The following is a 16,712-nucleotide window of genomic DNA, read 5'->3' as shown; positions in this document are numbered from 1 at the left end:
TCGTGGTGGAGCCAAGGCCACAACTGGGCAGTTTGGCCAAGACGTGATCATGGGATACCAGATCAAAAGCTTTTTTGAAGTCAAGCTATATGACATCAATCTCTTCTCCCTTGTCCAGGTGATAGGTCACCTGGTCATAGAAGGAAATGAGATTGGTCAAAAAGACCTACCCGCAACAAACCCGTGCTGGCTATCTCTTAGGATGTTAGCCTGGGCCAGTCCCTCAAGGATGGCCTCCTTAATAAACTTTTCTAAGATCTTCCCCAGGATAGAAGTCAGGCTAATGGGCCTGTAGTTAGCCGGATCCACTCTCCTCCCTTTCTTGAAGATCAGCACCACATTGGCCTTCTTCCTGTCTTCAGGCACTACACCAGAGCGCCAGGAGTTTTCAAAGATCTGTGCCAGGGGCTGGGCTATGATGCCTACCAGCTCCTTGAGTACCCTGGGGTGCAGATTATGGGCCGGCTGACTTGAAGGTATCCAGCTTCTCAAGGTGTTCCTTCACGAGGTCAGCATTGATGGAGGGTAGGGGATCCCCCTCACCCAGATCTCCCTGTCCCATAGCAGGCATGGGCGTCCCATGGGACTGATGAAAGACTGACGCAAAGTACCTATTTAATAGGTTGGCTTTTTCCTGGGTGTCAGTTGTCAGTTGCCCCATCTGGTTTAGCAGGGGTCCAACGTTGCCCTTGCTTTTCCTCCGGCTCCCCACATATCTGAAAAAGGACTTTTTGTTGTCCTTGATGCTTGAAGCTAGTTGGAGTTCAGTTGCAGCCTTGGCTTTCCTGGTTTGCTCCCTGCAGGACTGGACCAGCGCAGAATAATCCTCCTTGGAGGTGAATCCCGTCCTCCATCCTTTGTAGGCTTTCCTTTTTAGCCGCAGGAGGTCCGCTAGGTCCCTGGAGAGCCAGGAGGGCTGCTGTGCCTTCTTGCTGCCTTTCCTCCGTGTTGGAATAGATTTAGCTTGTGCATTGAGGATCGCTTCCTTGAGAAGCAACCACTCTTCTTGAACTCCCATCTCCCTGGGGTCATGGTCCCTAAGGGCCTGACTGACAAGCCTCTTGAGCTTGTCAAAGTCAGCTTTTCTGAAGTCAAGGACTTCTGTGTTGCTGACTGACTTGCCAGCTTTACGGCGGATGGTGAAGGTGATCAGCTCGTGGTCGCTGTCACCCAGCTTCCCATCGATCACTAGGTCGCCGATTAGGTCGTCCCCTGTAGCCAGTACCAGGTCGAGCAGCGCTTTGCCTCTCGTTGGCCCATAGACTTCTTGAGTCAACCTTTTGCTTCTGAGATGCTTGCCCTACAGCTTGATGTTTTGAAAAATGTGAAATCTTTTCTGAGCGCTTAGGCAGTTCTGAAAGGTACTAGGTGGTAGAAAGGTAGTATGTCACTATTTCTGGACCACAGCAACAGATAAGTTTGCTCTGTTCCACAGATCATTCCTTTGTTTTCATTATCTAGCAGAAAAGGAGTGTAGTCACAGACTGCCAGTTGCAGGTAAAGCCTTATGATTGGTTATTGGGTCAGACTTTCTCTTAGTGAAAACTTGTTAATTTATTCCTCTCATATAAACAAGACAGTAGCAATCTTATACTGTGGCATGAAAAGATTATAGACAGAATGCTTTATTTGTCCACTCGGGAAAGGATGCTTACATCTACCATTCAGTCTAGGAACTTAAGTTTTGACCGAATTTAGGAGATACAAAAGTTTGAGCTGAATTGCTGTACTGGCACAAAGAAATATGATTCTCAGCTAAGGGTGTAAATGAAACTGTTTATACCATTGCAAAAGGTGGGGATGCTTTCCATGGCTCAGCTGAATTTGCTGTTAACTGATTTTCTGTATGCTTTCTACCATGGTGAATGGAAGCTAAACCACAATAATTTATGACTTGCATTTCATTTGCATAAATTACTGTCGTTTAATTTCACTTAATGCAAGATAGTTTTGGACAGACGATACAGTTACAGCAAGCAGATCAGTTGGTGCATGCTGAAGAATAGTATGTCCCTTTTCCTTCAAAATGGTACAGTTGTTTCCTCAGTCCTCTACATATGTATCCTCAGTTACCTCATGCCACAGGCTCTGGCCAAAGGTATGGATTCTGTTTTACTGTCCCAACTAGGAACTTCATTCCATTCAAAATTTAAAGCCTTTTCTGTAACAGCTTAGTTCCTGATATTTTAATTTTTTTTAAGGTGACTTTTAGAGCTTCCCTGGCCTTAAACACTATTTATAGGAGAAATTTCAAGTAGAAAAAGCAAGCTTTGCAGATATTGCAAAATGGACTTATGAACAGTTCTGGAGTATGTTTTATAGAGTTCCAACTAAGTTCATTTACCTGCTTTTTTTGGCTCTCATGAACTAATCTTGGGTGGACCAATTGAAAGACCTTTTTGAGACCCCTTTGTCACAGGGTACCATCTCCAGGGGTGATCTGGAGACCAAAAAAATTTACTTTTTACCTGGCTTTGTAGGCAGTCTGCCCTCCTTATCTGCCACGTCTCAGTGTTAATTGCCATTAAAATATGGGAGACTACCTTGGTCGTAATCGAATGACCACCAACTGTCTGTGGTCCAAGGCTAATAGTGTGGCTCTGTTTTGCCCCTACACCATGCCCAAGCTTTGCAGATTCTCATTGATATTCTCTCATTACACACACAACCCCTCTCTGAGCCTCAGTCCCCTTGGTCTCCCACTCAACCCCTCTCTGGGTTGCCAGGCCACTCGGTCTGTCATCCAACCCTTCGGCCCTCAGACCGCTCATTTCTTATTCAACCCCTCCTGGGCTGTCAGGCCTCCCAGTTTCTCACCTGGTCCCTCTCTGGACTACCAGAGCCCTTTAGTTTCTCCCTAGACCCTTCTGGTCCCACACTTTTCCTGGCCTCTTGCTGGGCCTCCTGGTCCCATGCTTGCTCTAGGCTCTCTGCTGGGCCCCACTCAGTCCCAGAGATCCTCTTCTTCCTGCTGGGCACACACTCAGCCTCAAGCTCCTGTCGTCCCTCCTGGGCCCATTCTCAGCTTTCAGGGCTCCTGTTCTCACTTTCTTCTTCAGACCTTCCCCAACTCAGATGGCACCACCACTGTCATACTGGACTGCAGTCTCCTTGATCCCCTTCCTCTCAGGCTGTAGCCACACATGGACCTTTGGCCTATCCATTCCAAGGCCCTGGTCCTGCCTCGGGCCAGTTGAGATCTCCAGGCTCTGGCAGTCTCTGCAGTGTCCCTTCTGGGGCTTTTGTTGGGCCCTGGCCCTGCACGATCCAGTTGAAATTCCATAGGTCATTTGAAATTCATCTTCATTCCTTCTCTGGGCCCTGGACCCCTTATCAGGTCCCACACACTTGGCCCCTCTCTCTGGGCTGACCTGGACCCCGCGATAGTTTCTATACTTTCAACCCTTCTCTCTGGCTTCAGACCTCTCCTTGGGTCCCCAGGATACTCCTCCATCCCTAAACAGGCAGTCCTCGGACTTGGAACACAATTGGTTCCTGAACACCATGTCTTAAATCAAAATGTTGCAACTCAGAACCAGTTTTCTCATAAGAAACAATGTTATAAATGGGGGATTGGTTCCTGAACCAAGGCCCAATACCCTATTTTCTCAAAAAATAGCCCAGAATTTTGTACTTGATCAATTATAGATGAGTAATAGAGCTACATTAATGTATTTGTATTGTAAATAGCAGTCATTGATTTGGAAGAACTTCTTTGAGGTGACTTTGCTGGACTTTTTGAAAGGCTCTTGATTGGTCATTTTGAAGGGTTCTTGGCTGGAGTCTTCTCAGGAGTCTTGGCTGCAGGTTTTTCTGAAGTCTTGTCTGCTTTCTTAAAGAAAGTGTCCAAGGAAGTTTGGAGAGATGTTCTCCAGGGAGATGAGCGATGCAGTGAACTTGTTTGCTGGCATGGCATGGCATTGCATCGGACCAGGTGTTGTAAAGTCGAAACTGATGTCATAAAATTGAAATGTCAGTTTGTAAGTGTTGTAACTCAAAACGTTGTAAGTCGACTACTGCCTGTAGTTCCTTCTCAAACTTCTAGTGTTGACTTTCGTTGGTGTTACCCTCCATGCTGACCTTCTGGACCTGCAGCCTTCCTGCTGAAGTGGTGATCTTCTTTCAGCAGGCTCCAAGATCTTACTGCCAGTTTTGCTCAGGGCCTGGATTTGTATCTGTCTTAAATCCAGTCCTCCTCCTGGGTCAGATGACCCCATATTCAGGTCTGGCCCCACCTGCAGACAGCTGCTTCTTCCCTTAAAGGCAGGCACCCTATGTAGCCTGCCACCCCCTTATTGAACATTATGTAGGAGCACATGAGAGTTCCTTTCCAAGCTGGTTGGTAATTGTGAGCTCAGGTTTCTTACAAGAAGTAACATTTCTTAACAGTAATGAGTACAGATCGTAGAGCAAACTTAAAGTTTTAAGGGCACACCATCTAGAAAAATTCATAAAATGGTATGCTCACAGTTCTCTTCAAGTAAACGACAGAGTTCTTATTGAGTCTGTTATAGTGTCAACATTCTTCCATGCCTGTATTTCTAGATCTTTGGCTTTAAAAATTGTTTTAAGTGGAACAAAGCTCTTAAAGGAGATTTATGAGATATACAATCCAGCAACTATTGTATATTTATATATAGTCCTATAGTGATGGTACTGTCAAAGAAATAAGCATCAAACCACAAGTTATGTTGACTTCGAGCATTGTTCCAATGTGGGGCAGGGAGCATTTGTGTTCTTCCTACTGGTGATGAAAATAAACTGAGCTTGTGGATTTCTGCTTGTATCTCACTAGGAACATGAGGCCCAGAAAGACACATTTTTGTAGTACACCTCGAGGAAGTAGAACTATACATAATCTGTCACATTAGGGTTTGTTGCACAAGTATATAGAAAGAGTTCTTATGAGTATTTTAGATATACACTGTAAGAAAAAGCAGCTATGATTTAGCTATATCGCAGCTGCTTTTGAATTTTAATTTCTTGTAAAACATCAGCTGAATATTTTCATCTAAAATTTGGAGTATAAGGATTTATCTGACTGGGAACTGTTCTGGAACTCCTCTGCCAGAGTCAGGGCACCTTGGCCTTGTTAGCTTAACCACTTCCAAAGTAGGTTAAATGAAAACAAAACACTCGTTCTGGAATGAGTGCATGTGGAGCTGCCCTTGGAGTAGCTGTTTCCCGACAAGCTCCTTGTGTATAAGAACCTTTAGAAAATAGCTCAGCATAAAAAGAATGTATGAGGACAGTTTGGTTTAACTCCTTACATATTATTTTCCTTTTTGGAAATATTAATAGTGGTTTGTTTGTTTTTTTATAGCATGTTTGATTTTATGATTGATACTAACACTGTTTCCCTGTGGCAGGTCCTTTCAGCACTAAAATCCTTCATTCCCAAATTTTTCTGAACTAGTGTTTTAAAATGAAGTCTGACTAATATTTACTCACCATTCTACTAATTGCAAGAGGCAAAACACATTCAACATGCCTCTTTGAAGAGTCTGCTAGTCTTCAGAAATCATAACTTTATATACTTTGATTCTTAATTGCTTCAGGTGTGGCTGTAGCTTGTTTTTCAAGCATGAGGACTCTTTGGCAATTATGTATTGTATGTAGTATGGCTTGTATCTTGTACAGCTAATCAGAGACATTGACTTGCCGTTGAGTGAAACAATCAGATACATTTGAACTCAATAATTCTTTGCATTGTTTAAATGATAATTTTTCAAGACTTGTTAAAATGCTCTTATGCATAAGAGAATCATTTCTCAGAGGTTGCACTGGCAAGGTGAACTGGCTGGGCTTAATCAGAGTACTTTGTGCTTAATGTTACATGTTACATCCGTCTTTGCAGGAGAATCATGTTTACTAAATGTTGTAAATAAGCACTTGTTTTTGCCACTTGTATAAAGCATGATAAACACATGCATCGATACATATTATGGACAATGCCAAGATATGGCACCACTTGCCTTTTTACACCATTTAATGTTTTAACCATTCTCCGATTCTCATAGATTTCTCAAATAAAGTTTCTGAATAGTGTGCATACCTCCATTTTTACAGTATAGCACATGCACACATGATCAGAACTTCTGAAAAGGTTAATAATCTTGGTTGCATATCTGTCAAGCTTGAAATTGTGAAATATTCCTTTATTTGTTTTGTTTTTTTCCCAAGCAAACTCTATGATACAAACCCCAGTGCAACCTCTTAACAACTATGCTTAATCTTCTCTAGTGATCTTTTACTCCATCTTTCTCATCATGCTGACTTGTCTCTCCTCTGTCTGTTCAGCAGTGGGAGACATTTAGTGAACGCTCTTCAAGCTCACAAACTCTGACCCAATTTGATTCTAACATTGCACCAGCTGATCCTGTAAGTCAATCACTTAGCTTGCTTGTTTGAAATTAATTTTATTAACACTTATTTTTCCATACATTGTTTTTAGCTATTATGCATGATTCTATGGACTGCTTTGTTGGAAATGGTGGCAGGCTTATTAATTTTGTCTGCTTGTGTTAAGAAGATGAATTTCTTATTTCCTTTAATTTTTAATATCTGAGTACAGTGGATGTTTTTCTCCATTGTGACATGATGCAGTGCTTCTGTAAAGGAGCATTTTGCAACATGATTATTACACTTCATTTACAACTGTTTGAGTATCTGCATTATATAAAGCATGGGACCCTTAGCTTATATCTATTCAAATCTATTGCAGGTTTTATGCACACACAATTGTAAAACTGATCTTCCCAGTTCATATGAACTACTTTATCAAACTTTACGTTCGTGTTACAGTTCAAAATTGACATGGTAGTTCACATTTATGAGATTTGCCATCACGTTACTCTAGAAATAGTATTTTTGAGTACTTCTGAAGTACAGCTATACTAGCAATAGCATCAGACTGTAAAGAAGTGCTGTGAATAGCAATTATGTAGTTAAACACTTTGCCAGGTTTGCTTTACTTAGAGCCTGCAAAAGCTGTTGAAGCAGCTTTAAATACTTTAAAAATGTGTTGCCATTTCTTTTATAGATTTAATTTGTAGCAAATTAAAATGTTCTAAATTCATCTATAGCACTGGTTCCCAAACTCTGACAGATTATGCCCCACTAATTTTAAAACAATACAACCTTAAGTACCACCAGCAAATTTTTGTCATATAAATTCTTTATAATGAATCTGTTAACGTGTACCACTGACAGGTTGTCTGCATACCACTGGTGGTACATGTACCACAAAATGGGAACCTTTGATCTACAGGCAGCCCCTGCTTAGCACAATTAATTGGTTCCCAAAAAACAAAGCGTAAACTGTAATAGTGTTAAGTGTAACCAATTTTTCCCATGAGAATGCCTGTGAGCGTTGAAACAAAACTCACTGAGCACTAAGTGGAATCGGGTATCGATGTAAAACGAGTGTTAGGGCAAAATAATGCTAAGCGAAACAGCATTAAGCAGGGGTTGTCTTTATTACATAAGCTAGCTATAATACATCTTAGTATAAAATATAAGATGTGGCACTTCATAACTCATCTTAATCAGTAAGATGTATACATACAGAATTATACATTTTACTTTGTTAAACGTATTTAATTTCAAAGAATCTTATATATTAAATAACTAACTGAAAAAACTGCAGCCTTCTGAGGTCTCTTTGGGCAATTTTATATGTGCTCTGGGGGTAGGAGGGAGTGACGCTTTAATTTGGAGCAGTTCTGAGAGCTGCTGTAATTAAAGCATCACAGTGTCTGATGCATCAAAGTACCCCTGCTTCAAAATGGCAGCGGAGGCGCTTGAATAAAAGCTTATTGAACGAGCTTTAATTCAAGTGCCCCCACCACCATTTTGAAGCACAGGGATGCTGATACATAAGATTGCAGGAGGCTGCTGGAGTGCAGTAATTACTACACTTCGGCAGACCATTAATTGAATTTGCTCTGATGCTTTGTAATTACAGCACGTCGGAGCAGCCTCTGCGCTCGTGTACAGGCACCCTGTATTCAGAGTAAACAACATTTGATTGATATTTGTATTACAGCAGTACCTCTAGATCCCAGATAGAATTGGGTCTTTTGTACCAGGTACTACATAACTCATTTTACTCAAAAGGGTGTGGAGTGGGAGTAGGCAGTGGTCTACAGATATCTATCAAATGCATTGAAAAAAGCCAAGTTAAACTGTCTGTACTCTTCAGGGTAAGCACACATCCCTTTTCTATTTATGTACTTATTCTTCAATTGAAATATATTAATGCAACATATTATATGCAGCTAATTGCATCTCATGAAAGCACATTGATTTATAGCTCTTAATTTATGGCCATGAAATGTATATATATTGGAGGATCATTTTTTGAAAGTCTTTTACCTAACGATCAGAAAGTCTAAAATAAGTTTAAAGTGTTAATGCCTAAAAACCTTTGATGGGACAGGAGAGTTGTTCTAACACTGTTGTACCTGACTACATTTACCATATACAGTATCAAGTAATTTGGGAAGTTTTAGAAAATACTGATATAAATGTACCTGGGCTTATAAAAGTGGACTAATTAAACAGTTTAAATCATGTTAAACAGTTTCCAAGAGCAATTTAAAAAATTAAAATGATAATCTGCCCTCCACATGCGTATCTATTTGCCATTGCTCTCAGTAGTGACGTTGTGAACACTACTTATATGGTGCAGATTTTGTTTTTGAAGGGGTGAGGAAGAAGATGAGCAGAGGATCTGATAGTTTTCTATAAGGCCATAGATACAACTGTGACACAATCGGGTGCCAGTACTTTTTCAGACTTCATATCTGACAACAGTAACTTGAAGTATATGTTGTAAAACCTCCAAAGCATAAGCTTACTCTGTGGAGTAGACTTTCTGGTGGAGAAAGCTCATTACATTTCTAAAGTGATGCTATTTTAAATCTTTAAAACTTCAGAAATCTAGAGCACGTTGACACTTCCATGAAATGTTTCTGATCTTAAGGAAAAATGCAATGTGGGCTACATTTTAATGTGTTTATGAACCACCCTTACCATTCATGAATATATCATGTGCTTTGGGCAACAGCAGTGTTTATTTTTACAGAAATTTAAAAAAGGAAGTTGGGTATATAACTATATTTGAAGGAATTTAGTAGCTAGAAACAGTATTTTGCAAGCAGTGGACTTCTGTGCATAATAATATTTTACTGCATGTAGCTAAATATACTTGTAATGGACATGTTATTCTGAGACTGGTTGACTGTTGTCCGCCATCATAGAATGTGAGTTCTTGGGGACACTGGTGAAAAGTTTACATATGAATATAGGCCTAGCAAAATATGTTGTAGGCAGTTAAACCTTTGGAGAATCACAAAAAAAAAAATTAAAATTACTTCTTCCTTCCCCTCTTCAGGATACTGCTATTGTTCACCCAGTTCCCATACGGATGACTCCAAGCAAAATCCATATGCAGGAAATGGAACTTAAAAGAACTGGAAGTGGTAAGTTAGTTTCTAGTCTGATTATGAAAGCAGCTATTACACTTCTATAAAGCTAACAATACTATTTCAGAGATGTTTCTCTGTAAAAATTGTGAGTCTCTTTTTCTTGAAATTAGACAAAAGTATCTGGTATTCCAGCCATCATAAGCTATTCCAGGTGGTAGAGAACTTTGTGTTAGAGCAGCATTCAGATGCACGTTGAGATAGAGAAATAACTTTTTGTTCAGAAGACATCTTCGTCCTGGGGACAAGGGTGCTTGGAATAGTTTGGAAAGGTCTTCATGGAGGCTCGGTTAGAGGGGGGAGAACTTTTTCCAGATTCACTTGTTGCATTCTGGAGGTGCTTGGGATAGTTTGAAAGATATCTCTAGTAACATCCAATGACTTTTTTCATTAGCAAAACCTAGTGGGGGAGACATTTAATCAGTTAGGTTCCCTCTACACATTACATGTATCATGCAATTACAAAGTTAATTGCACAATTCATTTAGACTGGCTACATGCGGAAATTAACTGTCACGTCTTATAAGGTCCAACCAGGTATAAAGTTATTGATGGAAAATGTGTAATAACATAATAACTATAGCTTTATAGTATAATAACCAGCTTTAATTTGCATGTGTAGCATAGCTGTACCCCCTGCCACTGGGAACCCAGTCACCTGATGGGCCTCCTATCCACTGAAGTGGATCATGTACCGTGACACCTGGAAGTACCACAACTGAGGGGACTCCCAACCCTGGCACCATCCCACAGGCTGCAGCAGCTGGGAGTCCTGTCAGTTGACGAGTCACCCATCTGCACAGTGGGGAAATGGTACAAGAGAACCCTGGGGTCGTAATCCTGGTGATCCCTCTACACTCGCAATAAAGTTCAGTTAGGATCTGATGCTGGATCTCACAATCAGACCTCCTACCATGTGATTGTGTGGATCGCTCAGTTGATCCTACCATAGCATGCAGATTTTATGGAGATTTTTGGATAGCAGCAGGAGCCAAGGGCATGTCCCACGTGTAGCTGACTGGAATCCAAAAAGGATTTTTTAGGGCCTTGGACAAACGTAACACTTGAAACATTTCAGATGTGTTTGGGTGAGCCTTCTGAAGTTCTCCAGGAATGGCCAAAGCTTTTGAAAATAACTATGAACAAAGAGCAACTATTTGGAAGTATTTTTAAAGCTGTTCATCTGCTCTCCCTTCTTCCTCCCTCCCCCAAGGAGGAGGGTGGAAAGCGAAGCCTCAGAACCGAGGGGCCCCATTTTGTACCCTCTGGCTGGAGAGCATGCCACTGCATGCTCGTGACAGTTTTGAAGCATTCCAGAATGGGGATTGTACACTGTCTGCAGCTGATGCACTGCAGTTCTGAAGCACTTCACCTTAGTCTTCAGAGGCAAGGTCAGCTCCCAGATACTTCACTGCGCAACACAGTTTGGGGAGGAGCTGATCAGCCTTCAGTGCTGAAAGAACATGTTAGAGACTACTTAGAAAAGCTGGACATGTAAAGGTCCATGGGGCCACATGGAATGCACCCAAGGGTGCTGAGAAAATTGCCTGATGTGATTGCAGAGCCATTGGCCATCATCTCTGAAAACTCGTGGTGATCAGGAGAGGTCCCAGATAATTGGAAAGGGCAAACTTAGTGCCCATATTTAAGAAAAGGAAAAAGGAGGATCCAGGGAACTACAGACCAGTCAGCCTCACTTCAGTCCCTGGAAAAATCATGGAGCAGATCCTCAAGGAATCAATTTTTAAGCCCTTGGAAGAGGAAAAAAGTGATTAGGAACAGTCAGCATGGCTTCACCAAAGGCAAGTCATGCCTGACCAACCTGATTGCCTTCTCTGATGAGATAACTGGCTCTGGATACAGGGAGACCAGTGAATGTGGTGTACCTTGATTTTTACCAAGGGTTTTGATATGGTCTCCCACAGTGTTCCCACAGGCAAGCTAAGAAAATACGGGCTGGATGAATGGACTTCTTACATGGATAGAAAACTGACTGGAGCATTGGGCTCAGAGTAGTAATCAATGGCTTGATGTCAGGGGCATAACCCCACACTGCTGCCCCACACGCAGGGCATGTGTCACTAGGGCAGCGCAGAGCTTGCAGCGGCAAGTAGCTTTCCTGTGTGGCCCTGATGTGCCCCTTCTAGCGGGCAGCCCACCTCCACCCCATATACAACATTGAGCACAGAGGTCCCTCTGCCACCCCCGGGAGTGCGTGTATCAGCAGGGATCTGGTCCCCTTCCCCCCTACCCTCCAGCGAGCTACCCATGGCCCCATCCCACCCCACCAGGGCCCTGTGGCCATGCATTGCAGCCCTGGGCCCCATGCATCCCCTGGCTGGGCAGCAGCCCCAGCCCTGACCAACTCCCTCCTTTCCTATGGGAGCCTCAATTCTCTTCCCCTCGCCCCGCCACCTGTGGGAGCTGCTCTCCAGGCTGCCTAGCAGCCATGTGCATATACATGCACATGGTGCCCCCTGCTTGACTGCCCTCCTGCTCCCTCCCAGCCCCTTGCAGGCTTGAACTCTGCCAGCCTACAGAGAGCTCTTTGCAGAACCGGGAAATCCACAGGTTACTCTGCTAAAATGAGAAATCTGTGGTTTCCTCCGGTGAAGGGGGAAATCCGTGTTTTTCTCTCTTTTCTGTTGGAAGCAGAAAACCCTGATTCCTGTTAATTATGCAACTATATTTTTCCATCTAGATCATGCTAATCCTACTAGTCCACTACTTGTGAAACCAGCCGACCTCTCCGAAGAAAATAAAATAAGTTCGTCTGTAAAATTTGTACCTGGAAATACAGTTGGTAAGTGTCCAAACATTTTTTGATGTTTTTTAAGTTTACAAATGACAACTTGAATTGTTGTACAGAATGGAAAATAGCTTTTCAGTGTTGGTTTTCCAAATTCTTAAAGTCAGTGTCAGATTATCTTGAATTAGCAACTATCCTTATTTTAGGAAAATCTCAGGAGCTATATTCCAGGGGAAGAGTGGCATGCTGCCACTGGCTTAATTCAAGCTGTGGCATTTTGTCACTTGAGGATCTGACTCCTCCATCTGCTAAAAAAATATATATATTTTTTTAATTGTTCACTGCCTTCATTTAGCAGCAGGCCATTTTTGGCTACCAAGATTAATCCCAGAAATGCAAGCAGGCTGCAGCATTCTTTATCCAAGGCAGGATTGACTTTAAATAGCATTTGATTCTTTTCTGTCACAAAACCGTTAGTTTTTCAAAGGAAATAATTTATTAGACAACTGGTGTATACAGAATTTTGATGTTAATTGTTACTGTTACAGTTCCTTGAAAAATCACCTAAGGCAATATACTATAGTTCCTTATAATCGGGTTGTTACTAGGTACAATTGTATTGTCAGTTATTTGCCTAATGTGTTTGGCTTTTTGTGTTTTTTGCTTTTAAAATATACTGCATTATTTGGATTTGATTAGTCTTTTTGTGGTAAGTAATTATACATACAAGTCACAAATAAGGCATCAGTTTGAGTATCTAGTCTCTAGCTTTTACTCCTGAAATTGATTTAAATCCACTTCTTTCATCATATTGTGAACTTCCCTTCAATAAAAATCCATATCTGATTAATTTGTCCCCTTAAATTCCATACCATGAGTATGGAGACAGAACTGTTGGAGTACCCCCATACTGCTTTTATTGGTAGAATTGAACGGTAATGTAAGGCAGCCAAGGATCTTGCTGGCAGTAGCCTTTTCCTTACTTTTGAACTCAATTTCAGTGGTATTGTTTTCTTTCATGGTCATTTCATTTCTTCTCTGGTCCCTTTTCTCTAATCCTTTCCGTGTCCCTTTTCCCAGTGTAGATCCTTTCTTTTAACATCTAAAAACAACAGTAGTAGGCAGAAGGATAAGTCCTATACATTTCACCCACTGATCATCATACAGAACTAGATTGTGCCACCAATGGATTTCCTCTTGACTTCACTTAGTGAAGGACTTACCTCCAGGAGCTGTACCATTTCAGTTTTGTCTGTAATAGTCCCTTATTCTATCAGCTTCACCCGCATTGGGTAGCTATGAGACATGGAGGAGGGAAAGCACATAGCATCTTGTAGATTGTTCAGCTTGGAAAATGTTTGCTTTATTTTTCTTCCTCTTTTGGATTATTATCTACTGCTTGACTGGTCAGAAGGAACGCTGCTCACTGGTTTTGAAACAATGTCCATGCAGCTGAAATTTTTTGCTGCTTCTGCCTGTGACTTGCATAGGCTGTGCAGGGGTATCAGTCATTCTGCAAAGCTGACCTGTAGTATTTCAATATTTCAGAAATTAATTTAAAGCCTTGAAAAGAACCATCCCCAAAATGTAAGTCTGAGTTTTTTTAAGAGAGAAGCTTCCAGCAATATTCCTTTTAAAGCTAAGGGATTCCGGTACAGTTCCTGATATCCTCTTGCCTCCATGTTTGAAATCAGCATTACTTCAAGCTTATTGTTTGTGCTATGACCTCTTTAGGGCCTCTAGTACACATTATATTTCAGTCTCAATCAATGTGTTAATCGTGCCAGATAAACATGCCATATCTATATTGTGTTTATAGAACCATAAAATGGCAAACCAGTTGCAACAATATTCCACAAAAAATGTGCAATATATTTGTGGCTGGTATGTATGGTGCCATAAACTGAACATGTGGCATGCCCCGTCATCCGGATGCTGGCAGTCACCCAGAGAAACACTGAAGAAGGCAAAGTACTGGGGGTGGAGTGGTTGGAGTGCAGAGGTGGGAAGTCAGAGAGACGTGAGTTCATACCCTCTTTAGGTGACTGATGAGGTCCCAGATCCCAGGGCCTCCAGCTCCACAGAAGCATACGTCCTAGCCGCTGAATTATTTGGGATGGGGAACTGGAAATTTCTCTCATTTAATTGCCAGTGCATATGCCCAGTCTGAGTGTATATGTAGTCAATTGTGTGCAGAGAGCTGTACATTTAGGAATACAATGCCAATAGAGTACAAATAGAATGCACACCTAAGTAGTATTTTTGGCATGCAAGTAACCAAATCTGGACACTTCAACAGCCAAGAGGTATTAGAATGCTACCCCCATGCTCATTTCTGTGCATCTTACAAAGTCTTTGATTGGTTTGGCCTCTAAAAGAAGAATTCTGCTTCAAGGCTTCAGTCTTTTCCTAAACTAAGGGAGTTTCTGTTCTGTTGCTGTTTGCTTTTGCTTTTGGGATGTCCTTTATTTTACTTGGCCAGGGTATTAAAAACACCTTTGAAGATGCATCAGGTATTAAACGTGATGCTTAGGGGGTCTCCAGTTTTCATCTTTCTAAACAAAACAATGTTGGCATTGGTATTTCACCTTTGGTGGCATTAGTTGAGTTGCCAGTTACTGTATTACTGTTTTGTTTTGGGACGTTCTTTCAGTTACTTAAACTGAAGAGCTGAGACTCCTGCTCACATGGTGCCTTGCAGGGCAATAAGGCAAATTATTTCTTCAAATTATTTTTTTGGCATTGCCTAGTTTATCGCTTCTTGACCTCTTGAAGGCTCAGATCAAGTGTATTACCTCTGTCTGTTTTCCTAAAATGAGACGTATGATGCAATAATATAACATTTTACTTTTCTTCTATTAGCAGATGGTTACAGCAGTTCAGATTCATATACTTCAGATCCAGAGCAAATTGGAAGCACTGTTACACGACAACGGTCAGTAGAGTAGCCACTGAAAAATTATTCATAGTTTCTAAGTAGGATAAACTGCCTGGTCTGATTTGTTGAGCATTTATTAAGTAGCTATTTCAACTGCAAAAAGATGTGTGGTAGCCCTTAATTTAACAACCAAGAGCTCTGGCATCAGTCTGTTGCCTAGCATGGTAAAAATGTACGTGTCTGCTTTTCATAAATGTGTACAGCTAAAACTTCACAGAATAGCATCGCTTAAAGTAACAACCCTATGACTTCACGATACAGACTTCTTTCTGAAATGTAGTTAGCTAGCATACTGCCAGTTTCATTCATTTAAAAAACTTCAGTAGCTATTTATATCAAGAAGCTAAATATAACATCTTATATTTGAGGAGTTTTTACAAACTGCTTAAAAATAATACAACATAAAGTATAGTGTCTCTCATTTATGGGGCTGTTTACAGTGGGGCTGAAGAAGCAGCTCTACTGTTAGACTACATTAAAATCAGTTTCAAATATCAGCTTCAAAACTAAATTAAGATGACTTCACCTTCATGTTGTAATTAACTTAAAAGTACTTGAAAACATTTTTTCCCCAATTTTAATGACAAAACTGATTCTTTATATTACATTTATATACCACTTTACATTATCAAAATGATGGTTTCCTGTTCAGTTTTTTTTATTATCCTTGGTTTTTGCTGGTTCCCTCTAATTGCTTATGGAGTGTCTACCTATTTTTAATTGTTGCTTGGGTCTTTTTTCCTGAATGTATAAGGTGAACCAGACCTTCCATCTAACCTTTTCAAGTTCTGAGGAAATCTAGTGAGGAAATCCTTTCCACCTTCATCTTTCTGTTCCTTCTTTGACATAAAAATATGTAGGAGATTCTGTCCTGTCTAGTTCATTGAGATGACCAGTATCTGCTGTGGGGGACAGTTTCCCCAGTATTAGAGGTGCACCAGTGCATCGGTCCATATCGTATTGGCACCAATAAAAGAAAAATTGACATTATCAGTAGTCGGATTTTTTTGGTTAATGTGGCTGATAATGTTGCCAATTTAAATGCCACGTGCAGGGGCACATGTATGCAACCAGGAGTCCAGCTCAGCAGCTTGGAGAGCAGCATCCAGCTGGTAAGTCTGTTGGAGGGTATGAGGGGGTAGAGATCAAGGACCCTGTGGTGAGAGAGTGGGGCAGGTGCTGCACAGGCAGAGTGGGGCATGGGATGGAGCCATAAGTGGCTCGTCTGGGATGGGGGGTGGCTCCTGCTACTGTGTGCACCCCTGGGGGAGGATGAAGGGCATGTGCCCCCACCCCACATCTGGATCTATGTGCTTGAGACCGGGGGCAGCTCCAGGCTCTTCTTGGTGGTGGGGGTTAGACCAGGGCTAAGTGGAGGGGGGAGCTATGGGGTGGGCTACAGCCACCCCAAAACCATAGCCCCCCCCCTTCCCAGCACTGCTGCTGCCCACCCTAAGTATAGCCTTAGCCCAGCCCCTTGCTAGGAAGAGGCTGACACAGCCCCTAGCCCTGAGTCTGCATTGGGCAGCCTGCCCCC

At 41.7% G+C, this 16,712-nt stretch overlaps 1 protein-coding gene across 6 annotated transcripts in view; it reads left to right on the top strand.

Moving 5' to 3' along the window:
• Window positions 1–16,712, top strand: part of REPS1 (RALBP1 associated Eps domain containing 1) — a 104,995-nt gene that overhangs the window by 79,288 nt on the left and 8,995 nt on the right. For 3 of the 6 annotated variants that reach the window (XR_016441478.1, XM_090040407.1, XM_090040400.1), the window contains exons 10-13: window positions 6,301–6,381; window positions 9,398–9,485; window positions 12,190–12,291; window positions 15,100–15,172. Coding sequence is in view for 5 of the 6 variants with exons in the window: in XM_090040407.1 (XP_089896533.1) it covers window positions 6,301–6,381; window positions 9,398–9,485; window positions 12,190–12,291; window positions 15,100–15,172 (344 nt within the window). In the remaining variant the exon portion in view is untranslated. The remainder of the gene's footprint in view (window positions 1–6,300; window positions 6,382–9,397; window positions 9,486–12,189; window positions 12,292–15,099; window positions 15,173–16,712) is intronic. The other 3 variants (XM_090040415.1, XM_090040432.1, XM_090040423.1) reach the window with 3 other exon arrangements.

The sequence above is a fragment of the Crocodylus siamensis genome, chromosome 1 (assembly GCF_052110815.1).
Source record: "Crocodylus siamensis isolate JL-2025a chromosome 1, ASM5211081v1, whole genome shotgun sequence".
Lineage (NCBI taxonomy): Eukaryota > Metazoa > Chordata > Crocodylia > Crocodylidae > Crocodylus > Crocodylus siamensis.
Note: the sequence above shows the minus strand (reverse complement) of the source record. Positions and strands in the feature narration are given on the sequence as shown.